The sequence below is a fragment of the Eschscholzia californica genome, unplaced genomic scaffold (genome assembly GCF_041429995.1).
Source record: "Eschscholzia californica isolate CP2 unplaced genomic scaffold, dmEscCali1.0.p SCAF_6, whole genome shotgun sequence".
Classification (NCBI taxonomy): Eukaryota; Viridiplantae; Streptophyta; class Magnoliopsida; order Ranunculales; family Papaveraceae; genus Eschscholzia; species Eschscholzia californica.
In genome coordinates, this window is record NW_028238483.1 from 12,613,956 (window position 1) to 12,627,676 (window position 13,721).

Consider the following 13,721-nt stretch of genomic DNA (forward strand, 5'->3'; position numbering starts at 1 on the left):
CATAGCTCATGTTTGCCTTTGGGTAATGGTTTTGTCATCATATCTGAACCATTGTCTTCAGTATGGATTTTCTCGATCTTCAACACCTTTTCTTCAAGAACATCTTGGATCCACTGGTATCTCACATTTATATGCTTGGACTTGGAATGGAAACTAGAATTCTTACTGAGGTGGATGGCACTCTGACTGTCGCAATGAATAACATAATTATCTTGTTTCATACCAAGTTCTTCTAACAGTCTCTTCATCCATAACATCTCCTTGCAACATTCTGTAATGGCAATATATTCTGCCTCTGTAGTAGATAAAGCTACACACTTTTGTAATTTAGATTGCCATGACACTGTTCCCCCTGAAAGTGTAAATAAGTAGCCTGATGTGGACCTTTTAGAGTCTACATCTCCTGCCATGTCTGCATCTGTGTAACCGACTAATACTGGCTTATCATTACCAAAACATATACGAGCTTTAGACGTACCTCTAAGATACTTCAGAATCCACTTCACTGCTAACCAATGCTCTTTGCCTGGATTAGCAAGAAATCTGCTTACTACTCCAACTGCAAATGCAATGTCCGGTCTTGTACACACCATTGCATACATCAAACTTCCTACAGCTGAAGCATAAGGAATTTTCTCCATTTCTTCTTTCTCACTTCTAGTTGATGGACACTGATCACGAGTCAACTTGAAGTGACTGGCTAATGGACAACTCACTGGTTTTGTCTTGTCCATACTGAACCTTTCTAGAACCTTCTCAATGTATCTTTCTTGTGATAGCCAAAGTTTTCCAGCTTTCCTATCACGAGAGATATGCATGCCAAGAATTTGTTTTGCTGGACCCAAGTCTTTCATATCGAAATACTTGTTTAGTTCCTTCTTTAACCTGCTAATTTTATTAGCATCCTGACCAACAATCAACGTATCATCAACATAAAGTAGAAGTATAATCAAATCTCCATCAGGAAATTTATGAACGAAAACACAATGATCTGAAGCCGTCCTGTGATACCCTTGATCCTTCATGAATGATTCAAACTTTTCGTACCACTGTCTTGGTGCTTGTTTCAGCCCATATAAACTCTTCTCTAACTTACAAACCAAGTGTTCCTTACCTTTAACTTCAAACCCAGTTGGTTGTTCCATATACACATCTTCCTCCAAGTCACCATGAAGGAAAGCGGTCTTGACATCTAGTTGTTCAATTTCTAGGTTCATACTTGCAGCCAATCCCAATACTAACCGTATAGAGGACATCTTCACCACCGGAGAGAAAATCTCATCAAAATCAATACCCTTCTTCTGCCCAAATCCTTTCACCACTAGGCGTGCCTTATACCGTGGTTGTGAATTTCTTTCTTCGGTCTTGATTTTGAACACCCACTTATTTTTAAGAATTTTCTTATTCTTAGGTTTTTCAACCAACTTAAAAGTGTTGTTTTTATGCAACGATTCAATCTCATCTTCCATAGCTTTCAACCACTCCTTCTTGTGTTCATCATCTATGGCTTCTTCATAACATTGTGGTTCTCCACTATCTGTAACCATCACATACTCGTGTAGAGGATACTTGGTAGTTGGTGCTCTATCTCTAGTCGATCTTCTCAATTCAGCTGGTGGTTCATGTTGAACTTCCATTCCTTGCTCAACATCATCACCCATAGGAACATCTTCAAGAGCTTCATCTTCATGATTTTGTTCTTCACCTGCATTATCATGCATAACCTTAGAAGAGATATGTGGATCTAGATCAATGAGATCATTACTATGATTCTCATGCTTCTCAACTTTCCCAAAGTCCTCAATAGTTTGATTTTCAAGAAAGACCACATCTCTACTTCTAATAATCTTCTTATCGACTGGATCCCATAACCTGTATCCGAACTTCTCATCTGCATACCCTAAAAAGATGCATTGCTTGGCTTTATCATCAAGCTTTGCTATTTGATCTTTAGGTATATGCACAAAAGCCCTGCAACCAAACACCCTTAAGTGTTCATAACTGACTTCTTTCCCAGCCCACACTCTCTCAGCTACATCTCCATCTAATGGTGTTGAAGGTGATAAATTAATCAGATAACATGCAGTACGCATTGCTTCACCCCAGAAGCTTTTAGGCAGCTTTGCTTCTGAGAGCATACATCTGATCCTCTCCACAATCGTGCGGTTCATGCGTTCTGCTACACCATTTTGTTGTGGAGTTTTGGGAACTGTCTGTTCATGTCGAATACCATGGGTTTTGCAATACTCTTCAAACGACCCGATGTATTCTCCTCCATTGTCAGTGCGAATGCACTTCAACGATTTTCCTGTCTCCCGTTCTACCATGTTGTGGAAATTCTTGAAAACTGCAAGTACCTGATCTTTGGTCTTTATGGCATATGCCCAAACTTTCCTGGAAGCATCATCTATAAAAGTAACAAAATACAAAGCACCACCAAGTGTTTTGACCTTTAAAGGTCCACAAACGTCAGAATAAACAAGCTCCAAAACACTGGATTTTCTTTCAGATGCATTCCTTTGAAAGGATACTCTATGTTGCTTTCCTACTAAACAATGAGAACAAGTGTTTAAATTTATACCTTTTACGTTCGGTAAGTCTTGTCGTTTAGCAAGGATTTGAAGTCCTTTCTCGCTCATGTGCCCGAGTCTTCTATGCCAAAGATCAGTGGAAGAATCTTTTTCAACTGCATTCAATTCTCCTTTACACAGTTTTACTTGAGTTCTGTATAAAGTACAACACTTCTTCCCTCTTGCTATCACCATTGACCCTTTTGTGAGCTTCCACTTTCCATCACCAAAGTGACTGTGGTACCCTTCATCATCTAATACTCCGGTAGAGATTAGGTTATATCGAAGATCTGGTATATGCCTCACATTCTTAAGAATCAATGTACTCCCTGTGCTCGTCTCAATTTTCACTTCTCCAATTCCTACGATTTTTGAGAAACCTAAGTTTCCCATCCTGACTTTGCCAAGGTCACCAGTTCTGTAAGAGTTAAAGAAATCCTTACATGGAATAGCATGATACGAAGCACCTGAGTCAACCAACCATGTTGTTTCTGGTTCTGACTCAGTCATACTTAAGCAAGTGTCTCCACAAGCTGAGAGTAAGATAATGTCATCACCTGAGGCAACTGCCGCAACATTATCTTGTTTTTCATCATCCTTTTTATTTTCCTTCTTTGGTTTCCTGCAATCACTCTTGTAATGACCCATTTTTCCACAACCAAAACATCTAACTTCTTTCTTTGGTTTTGATCTCCCCCTTGACTTATCACGATTATGAGGTTTTCTACTTTTACCTCTCCCCTGTCTTTCTGTAACAAGTGCCTCTGAATGAGACTCGTCTGACGATGATTTCCTTCTTGTTTCTTCATTCAACAAACTACCTGTTACGTGATTCATACGCATTATGCCATCAGGAGCAGAATTGCTAAGAGACACCACCAATGTCTCCCAACTATCTGGTAAAGAATTTAGAAGAAGTAAGGCCTGCAACTCATCATCCAAAACTAACTTCATTGCAGAAAGCTGGTTTACTAGACTTTTCATCTCATTCAAGTGTTGAGCAATTGAGGTTCCTTCTTTATATTGTAATTTTCCTAGCTTTCTGAACAAGTAAGCCTTTTTGGCAGCTGTCTTTTGATCATACAATTCTTCTAATTTCCTCCATAAACTATAAGCGGAAGTCTCCGTTGATACATGATGAAAAACACTGGGTTCTACCCATTGTCGAATAAATCAAACAACCTTACGATCTAATACCTTCCAGTCTTCTTCATCTATCTTCATCGATTTTGTACCGTGATTTTCAATGGGTGCAGCTAGGTCTTTGCAGTATAACAAATCTTCCATTTTTGCTTTCCACATCAAATAGTTTTCTCCATCTAAACTAATCATGCGATTAGTATTCACTTCCATATTTCTGAACAATAAATCTAACCTTAGCTCTGATACCACTTGTTAGGAAAAATAACCTAATTAACTTGTTCAGGAATATGAAGATAAACGATGTGAAAGTAAAAGTAGAGACACCAAGATTATTTAACGTGGCAAAAAACCCCTCCAAACTAGAAGGTAAAAAACCACGGGACCTAGTCCAGAAATCTTCCACTATATGATAATAATGGGTTATACAACTCTTCACCAAACTTATGGTGGATAAACTGAACAAAGAAATAGAATCTCTTACTCCTTAGGATTTGAACAAATCCTAGATTCCTAAAGGTTGAAGAAGATAACCACAAACTAAATTGCTTCACAAGATTAATAATCTTCTTTTCTTCAAACCAATATTCTGCTCTTTCAATCTCTCTTGAAAGAACCACTTCAGAAATCTCTCTTTCTCTGACTTCTCTTTGTTCTGGATGTTGTTGTGTATAATCTCTTCCCTTTCATTCCCTATTTATAATAATAAATAAGGAGGTTTACCAATAGAAATAGGAATTCCTTTTTAGGCTTGAAAAAATAGAAGTTTCTATTTTTTCCCCTAACAAGGAATAAGGGAAATCCTATTCCAACTAGGAGTCCTTTAATTATAAGGAGGGACCCCAACAAAAACATGGATGGAAATTCTGGACACAACTAGAAATCATTTCTTATTCACACTCCACTAACTCAATATATCAAACTCCTCAAGATTATCTACATTAGGCTCACGTTCGGAGTGATATCGAGAAATCTCTTCAGAAGTAGATGCTAAAGGATCCCTTTGAGCTTTACTAATACTTTCCTACAACACCCATCTATTACAGGACTCAGAAGGCTCAAAGATACGAACATCAGAGGAAACAAAAGATGGAAACGTAAAAACATTCATGGTAGAGGTGTACTCACAAACTAACGTATTTTACTATGACAAAAGATTATGAGGCAGAACAACAATTGACATGTGTCGCGCGGTCAAAGCAAGATTAAAGTGTACGGAGTATCATATAAATTTCCATCTATCCCAAATTGGACATGGGGTTCCCCCAATTTTCCACAAATTTTGCTTCCGTCTACGAGATAATATCAGAGAATATAGCATTATTTCGATAGTCACGAAAAACCATCCCAATATCAACCAAATAATGTAAAATATAACTGAAATAACATAATCAAATACAAAAGTGCAGCTGGTTGCATCAAAGAAATGCTTCGACTTAGAATAAATCAAATGGAGGAGATCAATAAGACAAAAAACTATTGGTCACGTGTCAATAAGCCAAAGTATCTTTTTCAACGTAAGATTAGTGAAATTCCACATTTACTTCACATCAAGGTCAAAGTGCTAAGATAACAAACTATTTTGCCTCACATAAAGTTTTGAATCGGGCTTTCTTGTTTCAGAGGTAGTTTTGTACTCTAAATTGTCTTTCATGGGAATATCTTTAAACTAAATAATCCTTTATTCCACCTTGCACGAAAAGATTCAAAATGCGGCAACATCTACAAACACAAAACAGCTCGCCCTTTACTTGCGAATGGGGCATCAACTTAACCAATCTCGGCATAGAGACATAAAGTGGGATTAATTTACATAAATCATCCAATCATTAGACAACTTATTAAGAGAATGCACGAGTTATTTCTCTTTTGAATGCATCAACTTTGATCAACGTATTAAGCTGTCAGGGACATATAACTTACTCTCTAGCTTGAATTACAAATGTCAAAGGCCAAGGCAGTATGTCCAGAAGCATTAAAGATCATCAATCTAAACATATCATTCCTGGTAGTTCCCTTGATAAGGATTTAAATCTAGGATGAAAACTATCATTAATGTAATGCTAAAAATAGAGTTTCTCTACAAATTAAAAAGGCAAGTCACGAAGAATAATGAGCTTTACAATATTACGTTTAGCTCTTAGTTGTTTGAACTAAAAAGAGTCTACTTTCCAAGTCTGTTTTGACATATATATATATATGATTGAGAGAGATCGATGCCAGTAGTTGTTTTTAGATCTCTGACTTGGCCACAAATATATTTTTTAGAGAAGGCAAAATTGTTTCATTGATCAAGGAAAATCAAGGTGGTAGCTAAGGAGGCTAACCATCCCTGAAACAACAAAATAAACAGAAGATTACATTTGAAATAGCTTAGAGCCTGATCATAACATCCCAATTATTAACAAATTGACTGAAGTGAGTATTGCTAATCCAATTCTGATTCGAGGCCGAAAACTAAATTATGCTCTGCACCTTGACGATTGAATTCTCTATTGATTGTTCAGTTCGTCTTCTTCCTCCACAACTCGGTGGTTTCTCTCTAACCAGATTGTCCATATGATGGCTTGAGGGATACACAACTGAATAAAACACTTTATGAATCTTCTTAACCTTCCAATCACTAAGAACTTAAGAAATGATATCGATATTAATCCAGAATGTGCGATTAGGATATATTTATTCCCAAACCTTAGTTGTGAATGGGCAAAGAAGAAAAAGATGAGAAGAGGTTTCACAGTTTAACTTACAAAGAGAACATCTATTTGGCATAATGGATCCTCTTTTTATCAACCTATCCATGGTTGGGACAACATCTAAAATAACAACCTAGAGAAGAAATGACACATTTGATGGGATGAATTTATTTCAAATCCATTTTTGAATTAAACTTTCGTGAGCCATGGATTGTTGTTGGAGTTATAGAAGGAGTTGACAAAGAAACCATGTTTAGAGGGCATCCATACCCGATTATCTATCGTGGAGTATAAAGAACTTGAAGCTTGAGTTGTCTCACTAAGAAGAGTTGAAAGATTTTCAACCTCGTTACTCCGAATGGGTCCTGAGAGATGAATATTCCAAGAGTCATCACTAAAATCACTACCAAAGAAGAGTTGGGAATCGAATATTGAAAGACCCATTTTTGGTCCAATTGTCTAGCAAGAAACTTAGGTGCTTACCTTTGTTAATCTCTATATTTTTGGATACTTGGGATAATTTTGGTGATTGATTTCCAAGGGCCTGAGTGCTTAGGTGCTTTTTGATCTGTGGGGAACCATAACAAAGAGTAGCTTATGTATTTTTAATCTATTGGTCTTCTCCAAAAGCTGTTAGGTTCTTGACCATATCGCCAAATCCATTTTCCTATGACTACTTTGTTCATAAGCTCCATATTCTTAATGCCTAAACCTCCAAGTTTCTTTCTCAGACTTAGGTTTGACCATGCCACCCAGTGGTGTTTTCTCTTGTAAGAGGAGGATCCCTGAAAGAAGTTTCTGATTATCTTATCAATGGATTTTCTAATAGATACCGACATGAAGAAGAGAGAGATGTAATACAAAGGTATAACAAAGATAATACTTTTAATTAAAACCATTCTTCCTCCTTTAGCAAGATACTGACATTTCCAAGTAGCTAGCTTTTTCTGTAGCTTTTCTATGATTGGAGAATCTGATGACCGACAGGAGAATCCAACCATGAGCAGAATAGACAGGCCACTAAGAAACCAACAATGGAATGATTTCTTACCTCACACCACCCTCCATATGCTTACTTGTGCAATCTCAGATCATTCTTTGATGTCCATAAAATCAAATGGCTTGAGAATGAGCACTAAGAATCCAAGCTAGCTTTGCCTTTGCTAAGAAACTTCAAGTTCTGAAACCCATTCTTAAGAATTGGGCCAGATAAAATCTCAACAAGCTAGAAGAGCAATTCCACATTCTCAATTCAGCAGTTGCCAAATTCAATTCAATAAAAGAATCAAAAAATCTGAATGAGAAGGAAATGTTAGAGAAATTCATTGATTACTAAATCAAACAAAGTGGTGTCTGATCTTGAATAAAATGGCATCAAAGGGCTAAGACTAAATTGGATAGCAGATGGAGACAAGAACACAAGATTCTACCACCTAATAGCTAACCATAAGAAGAAGAAAGGATTAATAAGAACAATCCAAACAAATCATGGGATGACTACAGAACCAGATGACATAACGAGATCCTTCGCCGACTATTTCTCTACTCTTTTCCTACCTCCCTATCATTCTCCTCAATAATCTACACTCCCGACACTCGATAAACTTTCAGAGGAAGACTCCAATCTATTAGAGAAGCCTATTCGTTTAAAAGAAATCCTTACAGTTATCAAGCCCTTAAAAAAAAGGAAAGCTCCTGGTCCTCAAGGATTTACAAATGAATTCTACAAAAGAACTTGGGACATTATCAAGCCTGATTTTATCAAAATGGTAACTGAATTCAACAACATTGGCTTCATAGGCTGGAGACACAATTGTACTTTCATCACCCTCATTCCCAAAAAGAGGTCTCATGTCAACCAAAAGATTTCCACCCCATAAGTCTCATGAATGACATACATAAAATCTTCAATAAGGTACTTCCTAATAAATTAAAGCCATTTTTGAACAACCTTACATCATATGCACAAGGTCCTTTTGTTGCCAAACCCTCGACTCAATTCTAATATCGTCTGATGTTATCGATTCTATTACTAAATCTAAGCTCTCAGGGTTGATCTTTAGGATTGATATTCAAAAAGACTTCGAAAATGTTAGATGGGACACAATTGACAGTGTTCTAGATTCTATGGGATTAAATGGAGGTGGAGAAGATGGATACAAAGTTCAGTTCACTTTCTATGACAAAGCGAATGTTTTTTCAAAAGCTTCAAGGGACTAAGGCAGGGAGATCCTTTGTCTTCTTTTATCTTTATTCTAGTCAGTAAAATCTTCTCTAAATTCATGGTAGAAGCTTTATACTACAATAATCTTCATGGGTTAACAGTTAAAGATCATGGATGTGAGATTTCACATTTGCAGTTTGCAGATGATATTATCATCTTCTTGCAAGCTGATCTTCCTCCGGTTCACACTCATAACAATATTCTGCTGAACTTTGATTGTTTTACAGGGCTAAAGATTAACAGAGAAAAATCATCCGTTATTGGTATTAATAGTGATAACGAGCTATTGCAACATATTAGCAACATTCTTGGGTGTAAGATATAGAAATTCCCCTTTGCTTGTATATCTCGGTATTCCTTTAGGAAAATCTTCTAAGCTCAAATATTTCTGGGACTTGACGACATATATTACACTTAGCCATTTGAATATTTTTTTCTTGGTTATGCTGATGTAGGCTAAGAACCAAAACAAATGTAAAGTTTTCCCAAACCACATATATTATGTATGTCTTATAGGACTTCAGAGCTTTTACCACTGGAGAACCTGGAAAAGGGAAAACATCAATACCGGATAAGAGTGAACGATATGGAACCTCAACAATGCCCGCAAGAGATTGATATGTCGGTTCTCACCGCTACATGTCTCTAGGACATCAACCTAAAGTTAAACCAGGATATCATACGAAAATATCAAGGAAACAATAGACTATATCCTTAGTTACTTAAAGAATAAACTAGGTCCACCAAGGCACCTACCTCTCCTTTATGAATGCTTTTATAATTGTAAATCCAAATGATCAGGTTTTCTTTTGTACAAAAAGGACATAATATGTTTTTTTGAGAAGTCGACTACGATCTACGTTAGTCGTTACAAGGCATTGATACATCATGAAGATGTGATAAGCACGATAATCGCCTAAGTTAAACCAATAATGAAAGAGGCCTAAAGCTAAAAAAACATGAAACAAGTCTAAAGCCCAACAAACTTATTACATTATTTATTCCTTTAACAACCTCGACTCAATAATCATGGATACCACCTCCTGCGAGAATCGAACCTTGGACCTCTACGATTTTAGAGTTTATGTCAACACTATCAACCACTGGGGCAACCAAGTGTTGACTAAAAGACATAATATGTTGATGGTAATTTCACTTTAACAAATTAAGTCCATCAGAAGAAGGGACTTGCATATCCCTAATAACTTCACATGGTCGAGTGAAAACACATATAATATTTATAGTAACACACAAGGTCTCTTTTGTTTAGTCACAATATTCTTTTGTGATTGATCAAAACAACTAGAGAGAGATTAATCCAAAACAAAGAATTACATGTTATACCCAAAAAAACAAAATTTAACAAATTGTCTGATTTGTTTGATCAAACATATACTCAAGTCAGATTTTTTTTTCATCAACTTCATCGAACACATCAAAGTTTTAAATGTGGTCGATCAAACATATCACAGACAAATTTATTTGACCGAGAAAAGAGAATAATGATATATAACAACTATCTTTGAAAAATTTAACCGAATCGACCTAACCCCATGAACGAAACATTTCATCTAACCATCATCAACATTTTGATATGAAGCTTCAACTTCATTTTCGTAAAATAATTGAAATACAACAATTGAACCCAGAGAAGTGAGATATCATCGAATTTTTTTAATGTTGATAGTATAAAGAAAAAACTTTCCTGTAGTCACAAAGACTCGTGAACCATAAGAACTAGGATTTGTGCAAAAAGTTTGAAGATGATGAACAGAAGAAGAGCGAATAGAAGGTGTGAGGAGATTCAGAGCTGATAGGGGGACTCCACCGTACACTCCATGTTGTACTCCCTCTAATAGGGCCAAGGGTGTTTTAGTCTATCAGAATATGAAAATACTATGAAAAGACTAAACTACCCCTTCTCCCATTAGCCACTTCAACAATGGAGTAGTATGTCGGGGAGTATATGGGGAAGTCCTCAATCATTTTTTGGGGAGATTAGGGTTTGGAATGAAAAGGTAAACTGGTTGTATAATGGTGGTACAGGGGCATCAGTTAGGGTTTTGGGTAGACGTTCTTTTATATCCAACGACTGGGATATAATCCTGAAGAGGCATACTATACAGTCGTCAGATTAGACTAGGTTGACATACGGGTGGTAGGGCGGGTGAGTAGGTCGGGCAAAACCGATCAATCATATGCCGATTTTCGGGTGAGTTTTAAGCCACTTTATGCGTGGCCCTTTCCTGTCAGTCCGTTTTCCTAACCCTTTCACTGCATCAGCCTTTCCCACATTAGTGGTGCTTGTATGTTATCATAGTCTCGATTTGGATTGTATCTATAAAATGGAATTCAAAATCAACCTAGATTAGCGATTCAGACGAGTTCGACATCACGAATGAAAGCAAGTAATTTGGAACCATACTAAAGTTGATTTGTACATCGAGTGAGATTTTAAATTCGACATTTAAGAGGAAAAATAAACACTACCTTAAGGCCAATGTGAGAAAAATAATAAGTAGTTGGAGTCCGGTTGTACATGATGAATGTTGGTCTTTGTTGAATGATTTCTTCTATTGTTTGGTTATTTATTCTAATGTTTGTTGACAGGAAATAACTGGAGTTTTTATGAAGAACTGTATGTTGCACTATGCAGCATTTAGAAACATTTTCCCGTTGTGGGCTCTTGGAGAATACAGTCAAATCTTAAGAAATCATTGATATAAATGAGAACTTTATGTAATATCTTAAGAGAATAGATCACCTTAGTTAAGGAGCTACGAATTTCTATAGTATCAACATATAGTAATGGATATTTACTTCATTTTCCTCATAATCTATTATTTGAATTAAGATCCTTCTGCATATCACACATTTTGAAAATTTCGAGATGAAAAGTGGTTAAAATTGCAAAACCAGGGTCCAGAATTATATTTGAAATTCGACATCTTTGAGGCGAGCCTGCAAGAGATAGAATAAGGTAAATCTAATATACATAATTTGGTAGTATCCTTATAAGAGCTGCATCATAGTTTTGAGAAGAACCAATTCTTCACCTTTACAACATGTCCCATGCTCATAGCGAAAACTATTTCAAAATAAGAAGAATGGAAAAAGTAAAAAAGGTCCTGGAATCTATTGTATGTCACGAAATCGGCAATTGGTCCCCGCTCAGCAAAAATACATACATTTAGACTAATCTTAGTTTTAGGCAAAATTATTTGTGAAAAAAACCCATAATTGATGGGACGTGCAAAGTCGATTTTTTCGGACAAAAATGCCTCACCGCTTGTGAAATCATGTGAATTCCCTAATTCTAATTATACGTTGTGAACAGAAATATGCGTGCTGAAATGAAATAGTACGTTATTATGCGTGATGAATATAAATTCGATTTTCTTCCCAAACCATTTTTTCTCGTCATTATGCGTGATGAACAGAAATAGTACGTTATGAACAAGGACAACACGATATAATTTTTCATAATACGTTCTAAGCATAAAATAAATTTCTCAACAAAAAAAACATAAAATAAATTCGAAGTAGGGTATCAAAATAAATGTCTTCTTCCATTTCTTTTTGACAAGCTTTCAACACTTTGACTAACCATTAAAGGTAAGATTTTATCATCAGTTCATCATTAATTCAATTTTCCGCAAGACAGTGATTGATTCGAGAAAAAAATCAAGAAAATCATCATCAAATAAAGCTTCATTAGTAGTTTCTCTCTTGAACAATAACTGTTAGACGTACCTAAACAATTTCAATTTTTTCGTTTGACGGATTCGTTTGTCCATTATAGTAATATATTGACAATCTTTGAAAGGCTCTTTTGATATATAGTTTCACAAAATTTTGTTTATCTCCTAATCGAAATGATTATATTCGTTTTTAGGTTGCTCTTTCTCTCTAGAAATCTCACATTCCTAATAGAATATGAACTATCTACTACATAAATAGTTGTCCATAACCTATTGCCAAATCTACTTTTTAGGAGCAAACTATATCTACCGCCCAATTTGTAGACATGGGATGGATTTTTTTGCCCAATCTTGTGGGAAAAAATGAAGTTGATTCTAATATACATATAATTGAAAAAAAGTATTAAATGACACATACAATCACTATACATTTAGACTTCATTTATATTATGATTGTGACTTGTGGACTTTTTGCCAATTAAATTGTATGTTTGGACTCCATACTCATATTTTCATGAGACTTGAGGGTTAATTACTGGTGTTTTTTTGGCCCTTCAATCCACTTTTACCAACTCTCAAAATTCGATTTGAAATCTGATATAGAAGGGAAGTTCAGAAAAATACTCAAACGAGATTTCAAATCCATATATCATGTCAAACTGGATTCTTGAAATGGTTAACTTTGTATTGCCCCAAATTGTTACCAACCGATCATTTTAGCCTCCAATTGTGTTTGAATTTCCATTTTGGCCCCAAGTTTTATCTCAATTTCCAATTTTGCAATGTTCACATTTTTGTAAATTCCTTCTTTAGGTTTTCTTGATATATTTCGAGATCTTTTTGGAGTTGTTACGGATTTCTTCGAGAAAGATGAGTTAAAAGATGAGGGTGGTGGTAGTTGTGGATAAAGATGGGGGATGTAGTGGTGGAGAGCACAGTGACGTCAGCAGTGCACCCTCTACACTTTCCTTTCCATCTCCGAGAAAACCCTAATTTCCAAAACCTTCCAGTTTTTATTCTTCCATTAATGCATCATAGTAATCAACCCTAACAGCAATTAATAGTTCCACAACCACCTCCACCGTAATCTCCATAAACGACAACTTAAATCTTTAGTTAAGCACGCGAATCTTGGCTTCTCGAGCAGAAAAATCTTGGGATTAGGGGTAAATCACGTCGGATTTCTGCTCGAGGTTCAATGAACCCCAAGTCCAAGACAAGTAATCAGGTAATTACAACACGTAAGCTTTCTTCTCCTTTTTTCTATTCAGGATTTAGTTGTTTTTGAACGGCTTTAGCTGGTTTGTCTCTCTCTCTATCTCTTGAGTTTTTTCTTCTTCTCTATCACTCTCTAGGATGTCGCCGGTCTCAACCGTTTCAGGTGAGTAGA

General features: G+C 36.1%; 1 protein-coding gene across 2 annotated transcripts in view; it reads left to right on the forward strand.

Annotated features, from left to right (window-relative positions):
• LOC147531782 (beta-amyrin synthase 1-like) overlaps positions 1–11,463 on the forward strand; it is a 50,028-nt gene extending 38,565 nt beyond the window's left edge. The window contains exons 18-19 of one of the 2 annotated variants that reach the window (XM_086651101.1): positions 4,757–4,828; positions 11,241–11,463. In XM_086651101.1, coding sequence (XP_086507227.1) covers positions 4,757–4,828; positions 11,241–11,351 — 183 coding nt within the window. In that variant the 3' untranslated portion in view covers positions 11,352–11,463. The remainder of the gene's footprint in view (positions 1–4,756; positions 4,829–11,240) is intronic. The other variant, XM_086651102.1, reaches the window with a different exon arrangement.
• The last annotated feature ends 2,258 nt before the right edge of the window (positions 11,464–13,721 follow it).